The 16,630-nt window shown below is 40.1% G+C and overlaps 2 protein-coding genes across 2 annotated transcripts in view; both read right to left on the reverse strand.

The window, feature by feature from the left end:
* LOC104965963 (gamma-aminobutyric acid receptor subunit alpha-6-like) overlaps positions 1-16,630 on the reverse strand; it is a 599,227-nt gene that overhangs the window by 433,332 nt on the left and 149,265 nt on the right. The gene's annotated exons all lie outside the window — the stretch shown is intronic.
* LOC104965949 (protein FAM163A-like) lies at positions 803-4,552 on the reverse strand. The gene is made up of 3 exons (XM_010795020.1): positions 4,437-4,552; positions 3,505-3,619; positions 803-3,330 (listed from the first exon to the last, which is right to left on the reverse strand). The coding sequence occupies exons 2-3, from the start codon at positions 3,595-3,597 to the stop codon at positions 2,944-2,946; spliced, it is 480 nt and encodes a 159-aa protein (XP_010793322.1). The 5' UTR covers positions 3,598-3,619; positions 4,437-4,552; the 3' UTR covers positions 803-2,943.

Consider the following 16,630-nt stretch of genomic DNA (forward strand, 5'->3'; position numbering starts at 1 on the left):
CAGTTTCTCCTTATTTCTCCCTGAAATCTCTCACTAATTCCCCCTGATGACAGATCAGTTTCACTTCTTTCCAAGTTATACACTTCCCTTTCTTCGAGCGTGTAGCTACTTTTCACTTCCGTCTTAGAATTTTACTCAAGTGTTGTTCCCTTGTGGTTTTTCAACACTTCCTGCTACATCTGAGGTGTTTTTTATTTTCTTATTTCTAACCAGAAACTGGGATTTCAACATCCCGTGCATCTATTGACTGAGTCACTGTGGGCAAAGACCAAACAGAAAAAAAGTCCAGGCAGATATAAACATTTATTCTTCGTTAAAAAAAAGGAACATATTGTGAAACGTGGTGGATTTTGTATTCAGGGAATACCAAAACTAGTTTCATAGAGAAAAATCTGAAAAATACAATTTTCAACAGTCAGACAAAGAAATGGGAAAATCTAAATAACATTTTAGTTCTGATACAGCAACGGTGGTTTCAGTGGTAGTCACACAACTAAACCCCCTTTATCAAGATATGGGGACCACATTTGTTGAGTGAGTATATTTGTTAAGTGGCAGTGAACACCAATGCTGGGTGGACGTCTAAATTAACAGAAAAGTATTTTTACATATACTTTATATCTATATAATTTCGCACAAACCTCTGAATAACAAGGTAAAGTGAGGTGAGGAAAGTAAGGAGATGTGGTAACAAAGCTCGCAGCTCAGTGAAACAATGTGGTGTTAGAAAATACAGATTAAATATATTTTATACGTTTCTAGCTAATAATCTGTTAAATACCATTGTATTTTTTAATACACATTTTAATTAATTTTAAGTCCATTTTCTGTTCCAAATGTACATTTCCATTCTCTTCTCGTGCAATTTCTGTCTTGTACTGAGATATTAATAGAGAGAAAAATCAAGATGGCAGAATAACTAAAAAGCATGGAAAACTCACATTTGGTACAAACTCACTAAAACACACTCAAGCCCTGACGTTGCTCACAAACACTACAACACTCCTTAAAAATATATAGATAGGCATATACTGTGGAATAACACTGCATATTGTTACTGTACTGTATAGCAGATACAATTACTTATAAGATACAAAACTTAAGCTTCAAGATCAACAAAGCATAGTACACGATCCTCTCTGCCTACAACACCTCTAACATCTGATTTCCTTTTGTTTGTCTCAATCTGTAAACATGAAAAAGGTTAAATACATCGACTTTAATGGAAGACACTGCAGAACCCTTTTAGCAGTCCAGTTTCATTAACCAGGAGTGAAAACAAAAGCTAACTGAATTCATACTTTTTCTAGTTTCTCCTTCACTTTCCATGTGTTTCCTCTGGAGATAAACAACACTTAGGCTCCATTAGGAGTTTCTGTGGTTGGCAAACAACAACACCCAATAGAAAAACTGTTAGCCCTCATGTACAGTAGGGATGGGGGGGGGGGGGGGGGGGTTCTCATATTAGCATTGACCTTCTCGGTTAACACCGGCACAGGGAGAGGGGAACAATGCAGGGGAGAATAACAGAAACTAACAAGGCAGGGGTCCTTCTCTGTGCAATGTTATCACACGTAGTTAGACGGTGAAGACCCAGCAGACTGCAGCTAACTCCTATTAATCTCCATTTATATTAAAAACTATGGCTGGCTCTAAACAATAACAAATACAAATGACAGTCTCATGCTTTACAGGCAGAGAGAAGATTTCTGTGGCTAATTCAAGCCACCTTGGCTATTGACTTATAATGCTTATTTATGAAGCTGGATCATCTATCAGTGTGTGAGAAGCTTGTCATTCTGTTAACTGATAATCAATCAATGATTGAGACAGTTTGATGTCAGGGGAACAGGCTCACCTTTTCTATGTTCCTACTGATGAAGGTATTTGTAAGCTTTTTAACAGACATGGGCTAAACTATCTTGTGAAATGTCTAAAAGTTTATCAAAATAAAATCAGGCCTTAAGCAGCATGCTTATGTGTCATTTGTTAATAATAGCAATTAGAGCAGGAGCTGTGAATTCCACTTCCTTAATAAGGATTTCTTGTCTAAGTATCCCAAAAGATCCATATTATTTGGTGTTGATTTTTTGTTAAATTGTTTGGTTGTTGTTAGTCACCGTGTTCAACTTCCCTTTTTACACAAATTAATTGATCATAATTTATAACGAGCGTAAATGAGACGTGTTTTTAGTAGTAAAACAGCTGAACATGAATAAAAGTGTGAACAGGCATCAAATTAATCATACTCTGTATTAAGAATGAAGTTACTAATAATAAATAGCCAATTTATATTTATGTGCATTTTCACTTTCAAGGTTATTCCCTCCGTTTTCTTTGATAACTACTAAATTAGATCCAGAAACATTTAATTTGGACATCATTGATTTTTTTATCCCAATCATATGGTGCAAAAGTGCAAAATAATGTACATGTTTTTTTGTGTGGAAAGTGTGCAATTTTGAAATGTTAAAATTGTAATCCTAAATCAGTAACATGACTTAGGGGAATTGCATCCATAGCACCTACATATGAACATTGACTTGCCTGTGGGGCCCATTGTGTGTTCCCAATAAACTTTATGCATGGTCACACATGTCCCTGACCAGCTTAAAAAGTGTCTTAAATTACGCATCAATCCATGTACCTTTACACTTACATTGACATTTTATTAACGCGTGTGATTTGGCCTTGTGTGAAACAAAATGAGGTTTTACTAGAGTAATGTACCACTATCTCTGGTTTATACTGCTTACTGAAACTCCCCATGGGCGTTTTACCTCTCTGTCAGTGGACTCAGTTTATGGGTCACCCCCCATGGATGAAATCTGTGGCAGAAGTGAGCATGTGAAGTAATGTTTGTCATTGTGCTGCATCAAAACCCTCCACAATCCATCCGAGAAAGGTTTTCTATGTGAGTGTAAGTTTAGAAAGCAGCAGAGGTCAGACATCGGTGCTGTAGGAGCGTGGAGGTGGTGGAGGGGGAGGAAACTCGTCCGTGGGACTGTAGTAGCTCACAGGCGAGGAGCCCTGTTGGTGGGCGGTCAGCGGCAGAGAAACAGATGGGTTCTCGTAGTATGTGTGGAAGCCCAGACGCTCCCCCCCGTTACGCAGGCTGTTAGAGAGTCCAGAGCGCAGGGTGTAGGGGGAACAGGTGGGGCAGTGGTTGTGGTGAGTTCCCGTCTCCAGCTGATCCAGAGACACCGGGGTGATGGCGGCCCCGTCCATGGCGAGGGCGTTGCAGGCATTGCAGGGGAAATGAGAGAGAGGGTCCGCTCCCGCCACAGAGCCCACGTCCACCTCAGAACCATTCTTCTTACAGCAGTAATACTGCAGAGGAGAGAGGAGGATTAAGGCTGGAATCCCTGCTGTGTTCCTCAACCACAACACATTTCTCATGACGAAATGCTGACCACATTATTTAAAGGTCATCTGTGGATAAAGATTTATACTGAACAGTCCTGCTTCTAAATGACTAAAGCACACACACACACGCAGGGATACCTGGAGTCTACAGTAACAGAGCACTGCTACGATGCACAGCAGTATCACTCCGGCGAGAATTCCTCCGGATATAACGATAGTTCCCGCTGACATTCGACCAGCTCTCCATCAAACCCTTCAGAGGCAAGCAGTAAAAGGGCGGGAAATAAATGTGAATCAGATTATTAGACTTCAGGATTTTGATGGTGCAGGTCGAGATTCAACTCAATTTTACTGCAGAATAATCTGCAAACAACAGGTTTCTATAATGCCCGCAAAGATATGTATGTAGGCTGAATAAGTCTGATGTAACCTCCTCTGATGAAACATGTTGTAAGTACAGTAGATGGTTCTCATGCAGCAGTTATCAGATGGCTCAAGGCCTCGGGATGGACGATAAATGAAAGTGGAAAACAACCGTGAACCTACAAAACAGCTTCAGTGATCTCTGACACAGTCTTTGAAACTCTCCTCCACCCATCCATGATGTGGTGTTTTCATGATGACAGAGAGATATGATGGGGTGGCGCAACCATTTCTATTATCATATCATCCAATCATGATTATGCTTGCTGATAGACGGCTTGGCTCAGCGTCTGAGAAATCCGAGAACAATAAAAACGTAGCATTCTGCAAGCAAATCAGCTCAAGTTACAACAATGTATACTAAAGAGAACATGTTAGGCTCATATGTGTATGTTGTGACTCTGCTATGATATTTCTACATGCTTTATTGCTCTCATACTGCCTGTGCTGCAGCACCTCTTTTCACCCTCTGTCAGAAACCAGAGCCAAGTCTGCTCTGATTGGTTAGCTGGCCGGTGGTATCACACCCTTCTTTTTATCCTTATGGCTAACATATTTTGTTATTATTACATGAGCTTAGTGTAACAGCCATTTGACATGTAGTAGTATCAGTAACAGCTGATCTCGATGATAAGATGCACACTTACATTAGAAGACAGCGGGAGGTGCAGAGATGGAGGAGTGTGAGAAGATAGGAAACCATGTCAGCCTGAGCGGTGTTCCTCTCATAACATCCTCTCACTGGAACCCCGGTAGGAAAAGAAGAAGCTTCTGTCAAGAGAGAAGTAAAGAAGTAAAGTCAAAGTCAACTTCATTGTCAATCTTTCAGTTTTTGTGTACAGACAGAGAGATCAAAATACCGTTTCCCACAATCCTGAATACAAATATATATAAACATATGTATACAAATATGTATATCCTATAGATACACAATCAGCATTTATACATATGCACACATTAAGACATACATACAAGCACAACAATCAATATATACAAAATAACAGTCACTTCAATATCTTTGGTTTAAAGGGCTGCTGATTATTTTCATACAGACAAATCATTCCTTTACAGAAACTGTACTATCCCTTTTATTTGATATAAACCCAGTATGTCATTGATCTTACTTTGATTTCAGCTAAAACGCTCATAAAAAGTGAAGAATAACCAGTGATTCAATCCATTGGCTGTCAGCTTTAATTAAGAGACATACTTCAAACTGCTTATTGCTTTTGATCAATGGTCTTAAATCCCAGAAGCATTCAATTTGTTAGGATATATGAAAGAGCTGAGCAGGATTCTCACACTTAAAGGAGCATGACCTATCATTCAAAATGCACTTTTGTACGTCTTTTATACATGAATAAGTGTTCCCGGTGTTCCAGGGAACTCACCAAGTGTCAGAAAACACAACCCTCTCTATTTTCCTCCATACCCAGATCTCTTAAAAAGGGGCTGCAACGGATCTGATACAGACTGATCCAGATTTGAACACTTCTGTGACGTCACAGAAGTGGCGCTACGGCTATTGGGCCAACTCCACCAATCAGGAGGAGACAGCCACGGATATTGCCGTTCGAAAGCGCTGGAGACGCTGTAGTACATATGCCAGGCCTGTAGATGGTGCTGTTCTCACAAATGCATGATCTGTTTGGTATTTTGAAAAATAAAAAGTATAAATATGCCTTATATAGGTATGGTCCTACACTATATTATTCAAATATAGCATGATAGGTCCACTTTAAGAAGCTGGAACCATACTAATAACCTCATAAAATGTTACATCCAGGGTTTCATACGGTATGGAATCTGGTAATACAACGAAATCGATCCATATAGGCTTCAATTATACATCATAAATTCACTAAAAGAATCTTAAAAGCAGCTGCAAAGTGTGACTAAATTCCATTTTGGATGGCAAACAGACAGTCAGGACGTGGATGGATTAGCATGCTGAATGCAGCAGCAGCTACTGTGCACACTCGCCATATGGCCGGTATAATGTGTGCATATGTGCAGCGCATATTCAGCATACTGAATCTGGTTAGTACGTGCATCTGCTGCCATTTGTTGTTGACTGTGACAGATTCAAAAGCAGCTTTCAAAGTTGCATGGATAATTATCATCACTTGATCTCTTAGATTCTATACGGATAGGGCAATTAAACAAAACAGTAAAGATGGGTTTACTCAAACGTACATGCAACTTGTGTTGATGAGTAGTGAGAACATAAGATGACAGACTTAGCTTGGATACTAAGCCAGAGTAAATACAAGAAAAGATGCCTGCAGAAACAATGTTTAGGATCCTTTCATTCTGCCAGTGTTTGCTGTGCATCACAGGTAAATAGCTCTTATTGGCAGAGTCACACAGGAGCAGAAACGGTGTAAATGAAACAAAGTCAACCGTCTGCAAACATAATTATCTCTATTGCACTCAGCAAATGTAGTGTCTAGCCTCAAATAGACCCTATCAACAGGTCTATCTCACAGAAAGCAATACATTAGCAGTGTGACAGAAAATACGTGTGCCTTGAATAAACCCTCCACCAGAATATGAATGCACCAGGAGAGAAATACCACATATATCAGTATAAAATACATGATTCTGACCTTAATTTAGACACATTTATATGGTTGAGCTCAGGCAGAATTATTCATTTTAAGCACTGCCATTATAGTAATTACAACTCTCGACGCCTATGTTTATCTACTGTTCAAGTTGATTAAGTAAAACATCCAGTTATTTCTCAAGAACAACATTTTAATCACCTCAATTAAAATGATAAAAAAAAAGAACAAGCTTCTTTCTCATTACTAGTGTATCAATGTAATTTCCCAAAAGCTGCGAGGTTCCTTAGGCTGTAATTTGCAGTTGATTTTAGTCTTACTGTCTAATGAAATGGTTTAAATATAGTGGCACATTTTTTGTTTTGACGTGATTGCAAAATCTCAGCCTGAAGGTTGAAACAAATGCTGCTTTCGGGATGAATGGTTTGTTCTGGTTTTGTTCCCCAGCTTGGCTACAGTCAAAACCAACCTGAGGTTTCTTTGTTGTTCGTCTCTTTCGTTTCTCAATAAAACTAAAACACAAGGTAAGTGGGGCGTGGCCCTTCAAAATGCTATTAAGATAAGGTCAGTGTTCGGTTTTCCAGTGAATGCACATGAATCTCAGACAGAGTTATCACAGAGAGAAGTGTGTGTGTTGAAACGAGCATGTGAGCCACTCTCTCTCGGTGGAGTATCTTCCATTACGTCACCGTACTAAATTATATACACCACCACGGGCCACGATAACGTCGTTAAAAGCGATGTGAAGTCACTCTTGTCCCCCATTTCATCTCTCCATCTCACTATCTTCTCTTCAGTCCTCTTATTGCCTCGTCTCTCCTTTACTCTGCCAATATCCCTTTCACTCTTTTTGCCATATCCTCTTCTTTCACCGCACTGAACATCATTTCAATTCCCTTTCATGACATGCAAACATGAAGCCACTTTGGCAAATGTATGCATAAAAACGCTGATCCTTATCAACACAGACAAAGCAATCTCAATCTCTTCTCTAGGACCAGAAATAAAAGGTGATTTTGAATAACATGCAACCAAGTGAAGCTGCAAAGGGAACGTTGGGGTAAAGCTACGGGTTATAGAGAGTTACCAACAGACTGGAAAGACAGAAACGCCAAGCGACAGAGGTCTGGAGACGAAACTCTAACGCTGTCAGAGTATCTTAACCAACCCAGTTCATATCTGACTCAGTGGGTTCAGAGCTGTCCGAAAACAAACGCATGCACAACTCTTCAACCACAAAACCACACTGCGGCCTGAGAGGAGTTAGAGGATTTGCCGTAGATCCCTGTCAGATGCCGACTTGGAAAAGAGACGGGTTGAAGGCAGTCTCAGAGGAGGGATCTGATTTCTACAACACAACAACTCCTCCAAGTGATTAAGAGTTCTCCTCCCAGGTGGCCAGCAGACTCTGGTTAGAGAGCGTCTGACAGTGAGCTCTAGCAACAGTGAGTAAAGGACATGTACAAGAGAAAAGGCTGAAGGAAATGTGCATCCATGAGATTTGCAGGGATTTTCATTCAAAGCACTAAAGCAATGCTCACTGGTTTGTTGAAAGAGAGAGTGGCTCTGTGGGTGGAGGTAGTTGGTGCCATTACAGAAGATGAACATGTGCATTGGAAAACATTTTGTTCAGAGGATCAGTCAACTACAACTCTTGAATGGTGAATATCGTCCAATAACCTAGCTTAGATTTCTGCTGCATGCCCTTAGTAGTTGTGGTTACATCATTCCTCTTTATAGCAATGGTAGCTGAAACATTTGTGTCACAGTAAACTCAATGAAATTAATGAACCATTTAGTCAAAAGCAACTATTTAGATAGCTAAATAATAATAATAATAATAAATCATTTAATTTCAAAGCGCTTTTCCAGGTGCTCAAATACGCTTTACAGTGGTTTGATAAAACATGATAACATTAAAACAGCAACACAGCATAATTCACAGATTAAAAGCCAGTCTGAAGAGGTGTGTTTTGATCAGTGTTTTGAAAGTGGGGGGGTCGGTGATTACTGATTGAGCTATTACTGAGCTACTGATTCCAACTCTTGAATGGTGAAAATCAGCCAATCAGTAGTTATGGTTCCATCATTCCTCTTCATAGCAATGGTAGCTGAAACGTTTTTGCTACAGTAGCCCACAAAACTGAATGAAATGTATGAATCATTTAGTCAAGCCAAAAGGTAATTGGAAACTATTTAGAAAGCTACGGATTCATTATAGAATGTTTTTCATGGCAACATTGGCAAACATCCTCTGGTTCCAGCTTCTCAGAAGTAAGTCTTTGATGCGTTTCCTACTCGAATGAAAGCAAATTGAATACCTTTAAGGTTTGTACTGTTGAACATAAAAGAAGCAACATGAACGTCACCTTGGGCTTTTAGAAACGTAAGAAAAGGAGAAATATCATTGACATAAGTAATCACTAGTTGCAGCCCTTGTTGTTGTGTTTAGAGCTATTTGCCATTTTGACAAACTGGTGGAAGAAATGGGTCTGAAAATAATAATATCTTGTGGCATAAACACAATAACGTAAACCTACAGGAGACTTCTGTGTTTCTGAGGAGGTTTTGAAATGAGAATATATTTCCATTTTATTCTTAAAATTAAAGGGCCCGTGTCATGCTTTTCCGGTTATTACCCGTCCCCTTGTGTGTTATGAAGGTTTTTATGCATGTAAACGGTCTGCAGAGTCACAAACCCTCAAAGTACACCCTGTAGCGAGTACAACTCTAACACAGTCTATGCTGCCCCAGAACGCCTCGTTGGAGATTTTCCATTGTTTGCTTCCTGGGTTCTGTGACGTGTGAATACCCAAACAACAACAAATGACCGGATTGGCCCAAATGGACCAATCGACTTTAATACACTACTCTATAAACTGAACTGAACATAACTATGAGGGATCTTTTTTAAATCTCTATGTGATAAATATTGTGATTATATCCACCCGGACACAACTCAAATATAAACAGTTGTATCACATAGAGATTTAAAAAAGATCCCTCATAGTTATGTTCAGTTCAGTTNTAACGCAGCTGATAACGTCGTACTGTCCGCACAGCAATAAAATATCTGGAGCTATTTTGACACTTACTGTTTCAGGCAATAGTTTTAGACTTGTTTCCAACAACAGATCCCCGTTTATAAACACTCTAGCCCCCCCCAATCATTAATAACCTGCATTATGTATTTGATTGCCCTTTCTGCATTTACAAAGAAACTATGGGGCCATGCTACAGTCTGAGGCTGTACTTAAATGAATACTTTAAACAAAAATGCTAAAGTCAGCAGACTAACATGCTCACATTGACAATGGTAATACTTGGATGTTAACGTTGTAGCAGTACTTAAGTACAGTTGCAAATTATTGGTGATTAGTTAATGTGTTGGCATCGGAAAAATAAAATGTTTAATTGAGAAACATTTACTTGCATCCAACTTCAGGGGATTAGGATCTATCCTCCTGGAAACACGAATTATAGGTACAAAATGTCATGGCAATCCATCCAATACTTTATGAGATGTATTGGTCTAATAAAAACCTTCTCCATTTTGTAACAAAAATAGAAAAAAACAATGCATGGCTCATCCATACATGCCCTGCCGGTATCTGTTCTTTTGAGGATAATTAGATGTTTTCCTTCCCCCATTGTCTCCCTGTGTAACAAAGCAGCAGTGTCTTGGCACTTGTTTGGCTCAGGAGTTCATAATTCAGCCTTTGGAGTATTTAACTCTGTCACAAGTAGTTTTGCGAGTAAATGAGTTAAGCATGCGCTGCCAACACTGGCTGGTGGTTCTGCTAAAGGAGGGGCACAGTGACTTTGTCCCAGGAACGAGTGCTCAAGCTGTGTTCTCCTGTCACAAACCATTCTCTCATTCGCTCTCCGTCTCCATATCTTAGACAGAGTACATACGCAAAGAGGAAGTGTATCACAAATGCATGCAGACAAGCCTGGCCATGAATCAGAGCAGATTAGATTCGTTCAGCGCGCACACACAGGCTCTCAACTTCACCCTGTGTAAACTTCCCACTGCTGCACTCTGTGTCATTCCTGTTGTCATCCTAATTTCATCTGAGGAACCCTGCCAAGGCAATAATGAACTCGAGTCATGAGACAGGGGCCATGCTGAGTGCTTGTGAGTCGTTGTGTGTGCGCGTGCATGTGTGTGCTTGTGTTTATGTGTAGCCCAGAGGAAAGGTAAAGGAAAAGACGGCGTTAAGGAGAGGGGCTTGCCAGATTTTCGGATGTTGTTTGTGTGCTCGGTGTGTGTTTCTGTGTGGCGTGTATTACATCCTACTGGTTTTAAATGAACCAGTGCAGTGGGGTGTATCCTCTAAGCTGCTGTAATGTGTCGACTCCTTTATTCAATTTGAGCGGTAATCTCAGAACTCCCTACAGGCCTGCCTTCATCAGCCCCCTGCTACAAAGCTAGCCTAACTTAGCCGGAGACACTCAGAGGTGGAGAAATGCGAAACAGATGAGCCCTTTTTTCTGGATCAAGATTATACTTAAACAAATGTAGCCAGGATTAATCTCCTCATTATATGGGTATTAGGGTCAAGATGGATCTTGTTTGCATGAGCAGTTTGAGAAGGTTGGCTCCAGCTGCTCGAGGGAATTAGAAAGATGAAGATATAATGTTGCAATGATTGGGGAAATAATCTTTTAGTTACATGTATCTGAGGTAAGGTGATGAGTGCTATTGTGTTTGCCCTTTTCTCAAGTGAGCTTCAGCACCATGGACAGCAGCTGCAATCACTTTCATTTCAGACCTTATGCCATAGATCACATGTGTCAAACTCAAGGCCCGGGGGCCAAATCAGACCCTCGGTGGATTTAATTTCGTACCGCAGGATAATTTTTAATTACTATTAGATCTGGCCCGCCGGTATATTGCACGCACACCTTCACTCAATCCTGAGGGTTTCCTCAGCTCAGAGCCTGACCCCAAACATTGATGAACTTTCACCCAAGTTGAGATCTGGCTTGAACTAGCATCACAGAGAAGCAAACTGAGTTTCAATGGATTTTTCCTTCTGCACTTTTTCTCTCACGACAACAGGGCATGTTTGTTTTTTTCTTTGAGGGAAATTGTTTTTTTAAAGCTGTTGTTGGCCTGTGGAGAAATGTAATCATAAGAAATGACTCCATAAAAGCTGTAGATAGAGCCATAAGAAATGAATGCAACTGATTATTTAATGTTTAATGTTGTTTTTATAGGCAATAATTTAAGCTTTGTTAGTTCCAGGTTTAATATGTGCAATAAGTTCATTTCAATAAGTTTTGCAATAAACATTGAACCAGTCCGGCCCTCGACTAGTACCGATTTTTTTATTTTGGCCCACTGTGTATTTGAGTTTGACACCCCTGCTGTAACTTATAGAGACACAGATCTGTGTGTTTTAGAGTGACATCGCTATGCAAGACTTGCCCATCTATTGGCTTATCTCCAACACATTGTAAATGATAGGCTAAGGGGCGGTACATATATTTGTGGCTAACCAATCACAGTATGCCATCAAAAAATAAAGCACTTTTTAAACATTAAAGTATGTAAACATGTCACAGTAGAGGCAGGATATACAAATATGAACCTGAAAATGAGCACAATAGGGCCCCTTTAATGGGTCAGGACTTTCATCAGCTAAAGTGTCATTTAGAATTGTATATCTTTTGATAATATAGTGGAAAAAAGGACTGTCTTTAAAGTCTGCGGTAGTAAATGTTAATATAAATGCCCCTCAACCTTTTTCTTAAAAGGTCAGAGGTTAGCTCAAAACCCTAAAAGATGAAGTGCACGTTAAACATCTGTCGGAGTAATGTAAACATATGGCAACCTAAACCATGGCTGAAAACTGGTCTAAAGAGCATCTGAAAAAAAAAAAACATCAATAAATAAGATGTATTACTATTCTAAAGAATGTTATGTTTAGAATAAGCAGAGGAAGGCATATTTGTTTTGTTTTTTGCAATACCTTGGAGTGTGAGATGTGGGCATTCCTTCAACAGAGAGCCTGGTTCTCAGTGGCTTTGACTTTGCTTAGATTTTTATTTTCTGAACTTTTAACTTGTATTTTTGAGTTGGTAACTTGAAGTACCTATACATTGGGATTGGGATTACACTCATATCTTTAATTAACTTCCTATTTTTAAAAAGCTTCTTATACTAATATGAGTTTTTAGCCTCCTTAAACTTCTCCATTATCCACTAGTTCTTACGTTTACTGTTTTTTTTCTTCTGTAAAGATATCTTACAAACGCATGAAATAAAGTGATTTGCATTAATTTGGTTGGCAGGCTGAGAATTACCTCCTCTCTAAGACTTATAAAACTTACTGAGACAGGTTGCTCGTAAGGATTGCAGAGTCAAGGAATAGTTTAACTTTAAAGAGATCAAGGCTTTGGATGTAAATGTGGACATTTCCTTCAACAAAGGCACCACTATTCAAACTACCGAGTGTGTTATTCCATCAGCTTTACGCTTTCATCTCCGGATGGTGACGACCCCCCGTGTCCACACCGTCCACACCATCCACACCAGCACCATCCCCTCCCACCCTCCCGGTAAAGTGATATCACACGGTGTTAGGCTGTCACTGTCGCTAACACCGCTGCTTTTCCCACCCCGCCCCACCGGGACCGGCGGCAGCGTGGGCCACACCGCCCCCCTGGAGCCAGCCATGCCGAGCCGTGCCACTCTGCAGCCGGACTGCCGCCTCTACTCATCCGTCCCCAGCGCTTCACAGAAGAGGAGGAGGATGCCATGAGATTTCCCATAGGCCCTCACTGGCACCTGGTTGTGAATGAACCGGGGGGAAAGAGGGGATAACCGACGGCGGAAAATGACGCGATGGTTCCGGTTGTAGAGCGAGCGCAGGGGGGCTCCGAGCGTCTTTAATGACCGGTGCTGGAGAGGATACCACCGGACTTCATTGTGTGCGGAACCAACCGCACTTGTAGAAAAAAAAGGTTCCCTAACAGGTTCCTGAGATTTCCTTCAACCAGAAAGGTAAGGCTTTACAATCTGAGCGACACTTCACGGCACTGCGTATCAATTGATCCGCTTTAATTGAGTGTGAATGATGCTAATCAGATGCCAGATTTACCTCAAGCCACCAATACAGTTTAAACATCAGCTATGTTTATATGACAACAAGTATTCACTCTAATTTTAATCCGTCGATCATATTGTAGTTTCAAATTGCTTGCACCGGTCATGAATTGGTAACACAATCTGGACAGGTGAGTATACATCGACTTGAGATGGTTTTATGTCAGTACTTTATTCCTATTCATGGTAATGCAATTCACAGTAAGGTGTTCATGATATTTAAAGAGAAAAATAGAATAAATAAAATGTTTTAAAAATAACATTTTAGAGTTTGTGAGGATTCATAATATCTGTACTATCTTGCATTATGTGTATGGCTGCTTTTATACTGATTTACATTTTCAAATGTCTGCTTTTAGAATTGGATATATTGTGTTAAATGCAACTGACTGAAAATTAAGGAGTAATGAGAGATATAATGGTTTACTGAATGAATGAGTGAATGAGTTTATGATTTCAAAATAAAGGCTAATTGACTGTAGCTGCAGCTGACCACATCCCCTCTGGGTTCAGAGGCGTCTCCAGGCTGGTTACAACTGATGTCATGTCTTTTTTTTTTCGTTTTCCCAGGGGGCTTTGCAGCACATTCGAGGATATTCTCCCCCAGATGGTGACTTCTACAGGTAAGTGTTGCGCTTGCTTATTTGTATTATCTCTCTCTATTCTCCCAGACAGGTTGCTCATCGTGTCTCTGATCTGTGCACCTCAGGGATATTGCTCTGGGCAAACTGTGTAGCTGAAAGTATTCACTTTAGTCTCAGCTCTTATATTCTCCACTGGGATCTCTGCAGCTCATTTAGATTTCAGTGGTTTCTCCCTTCTTTTTGGCATTATCTGCACCGAATTTAACCCCTGCTCGCTCCACAAATCGAGTTTCTCACGTAACCGACCATAAACCATCCAGAATAAAGGAGGTGATTATGACACTCCAAACACAAGAGGAGACGGGGCATGTGTGTGCGTTGTCAGTCATAAGGAAGAAACGGATGACTGAATCCCGTTTATACTATTTGAAAATGAAATCATCCACTTTTCCTCCCCCCTTTTTCCTCTCACTCCTTGCTGTCTTTGTTCCCTCCTTCTCCGGCAGCGGGTGTTTCTGTCCTAGATGTGGATGTGTTCCTCTCCTCACACGCTGAGATGAGTGCTTTCAGAGGCAGACGAGGCAGAAAAGTCTCATTTTTACTACCTGGCTAAATTGCCCTGTGATGGAAAAATATTGTTAAAGGAATGATACTTGAATAATTGAAGAGCCAAGGCTTTAAAATTGCAGGGACACACTGTGATTTCCATCTGAAAGTTAGGGCCACTCCAACGAAATATTCATATCATTATTTAAGAATGGAGACACATTCAGGAGCCGCTCAGGTACTGCCACCCTCTCCCCCATCTCCCCCTCTCCCACTCTGTGTTATCTTATCTCCCTGTTTCCCATCCATCTCCTGTTGTAAAATCAGCTCCCAGCTTCTCTATTTCTTCCCTATGTAAACGGATTAAAACTCATCCGCATAATGACTCTGTCTCTAATGTCTTTTTGCAGCTTATAATGAGTTCCAGCTTCCTAGATGATGTTCTAAATACATCTTACTGCACACTCACAACGTTATTTGTATTCTATTTATCTGCAGTTACACTTAAAACATAGCGCTATTAACACGCCAGAGGGATTTCCAGGAGACTTTCTAATATTTATAACAAATTACAATATAATGGGAATAAAATTGCCGAATGGATAACCTAATTAGCTGATTGACAGAATAGTTGCCAGTTCATCTTTAAAGGCCTTTATCAAGAAAATGCCAAATATTTGCTGGTGCATGTTCTCTAGGTTTTTTTTATTTCTCTGTTTTATAGCGTTGTTAATGGTTTGTCAATGGAAACGGTAGCGAAGACAAACAAAAAACTTTAAAACACCACTTATGATGGCCATGTTTCATTATTTTAGGACAAAGCTGGAGTCAAAGAAAACCTTGAGAGCATTGAAAGGCCTATATAAATAAAATGCATTATTATTATTATTATTATCTCAGAATAAAGATTGGAAACAAAAAGTTTAGTCAATCTGCTGTTTTGTGGTGTGATTTTTTGTCCAGGCAGCCTCAGAGCGATGACAAGTCTGAGGTGTCCGCATATTTCCCCCAAAACTTTAATGATTCCTTATTTTTCATACATGGTAGATATAGTTCGCTTTTTGATTAAGTTTTATTTTCAAAGCCTCCTCCTTTTTCCTGGCATGAGAGAAAAAAGCTCTTAATTCCAAAAAAACGAAATCATCACCCCACGTCATCCCACGTGAACCTTTTAATAGAAGTTTTATTTTACCTTTGATTAGGGATATTTTGGATGTGTAATTGTGAATGTTGGATGTGTGGGTGTGTTTGAGCCCGTTGTTCACCCACACACGCCTTTGTCTGTTTCTGTGCGCTCGCATTTAGCTGACTGCTAGAATTGTTTCATTTCCCACAGAGAAAACAAATTAAAATATGACACCTCTCTCAGCTGCCTCTCATCTCCTGCTTTCACCGTGTCAAGAGATGACAGAACTGCTAAGTATAGTTCTGCGAGTGGAGTGTGAATCCTCTCCACCTCTCTCAACAGTTCCAACATGATAAAGGTTGGAACTGAATGATGTTGTGGTAGCTCGAACAATGAAATCATGACACCACTTTGTTGTACGTTTTGTGTATGAAAGAGAGTGAAGAGCACCAAGAAAAAGCACAACTGTTTATATTTGAGTTGTGTCCGGGTGGATATAATCACAATATTTATCACATAGAGATTTAAAAAAGATCCCTCATAGTTATGTTCAGTTCAGTTTATAGAGTAGTGTATTAAAGGTCCCATGTCATGGCCATTTCTACTGATCACAATTCCGTTGTTGAGGTCTACTAGAATAGATTTATACTGTGCAATGTTCCAAACTCACATTGGTTTCTCATACAGCATCTCTGTATAGTATGTTTATTCACTCTCTGTCCTAAACGGCTTGTTGGAGCTCCTGTTTTCCGGGTCGGCGATACAGCGAGAGCAAGCGAAACTCATCCTGAGCACACACAAACACTCAAAGCCAAAGTAAAAACAATAACTTTGGCTTGATATTGAGTAAGAAAAAGGTTTATAACGCTGTGAGAATGGGTCTGCGGAGAGCATTTCTCTGCGA

This window comes from Notothenia coriiceps, unplaced genomic scaffold, assembly GCF_000735185.1.
Source record: "Notothenia coriiceps isolate Sejong01 unplaced genomic scaffold, NC01 NC01_scaffold00037246, whole genome shotgun sequence".
NCBI classification, from domain to species: Eukaryota; Metazoa; Chordata; class Actinopteri; order Perciformes; family Nototheniidae; genus Notothenia; species Notothenia coriiceps.

Excerpts from the sequence above, each read along its gene's own strand:
- LOC104965949 (XM_010795020.1), bottom strand. The coding sequence starts at position 3,597 with ATGTCAGCGGGAACTATCGTTATATCCGGAGGAATTCTCGCCGGAGTG. Across the intron at positions 3,331-3,504 it reads TCTGTTACTGTAGACTCCAG|TATTACTGCTGTAAGAAGAA; the intron begins GTATCCCTGCGT and ends TCTCCTCTGCAG.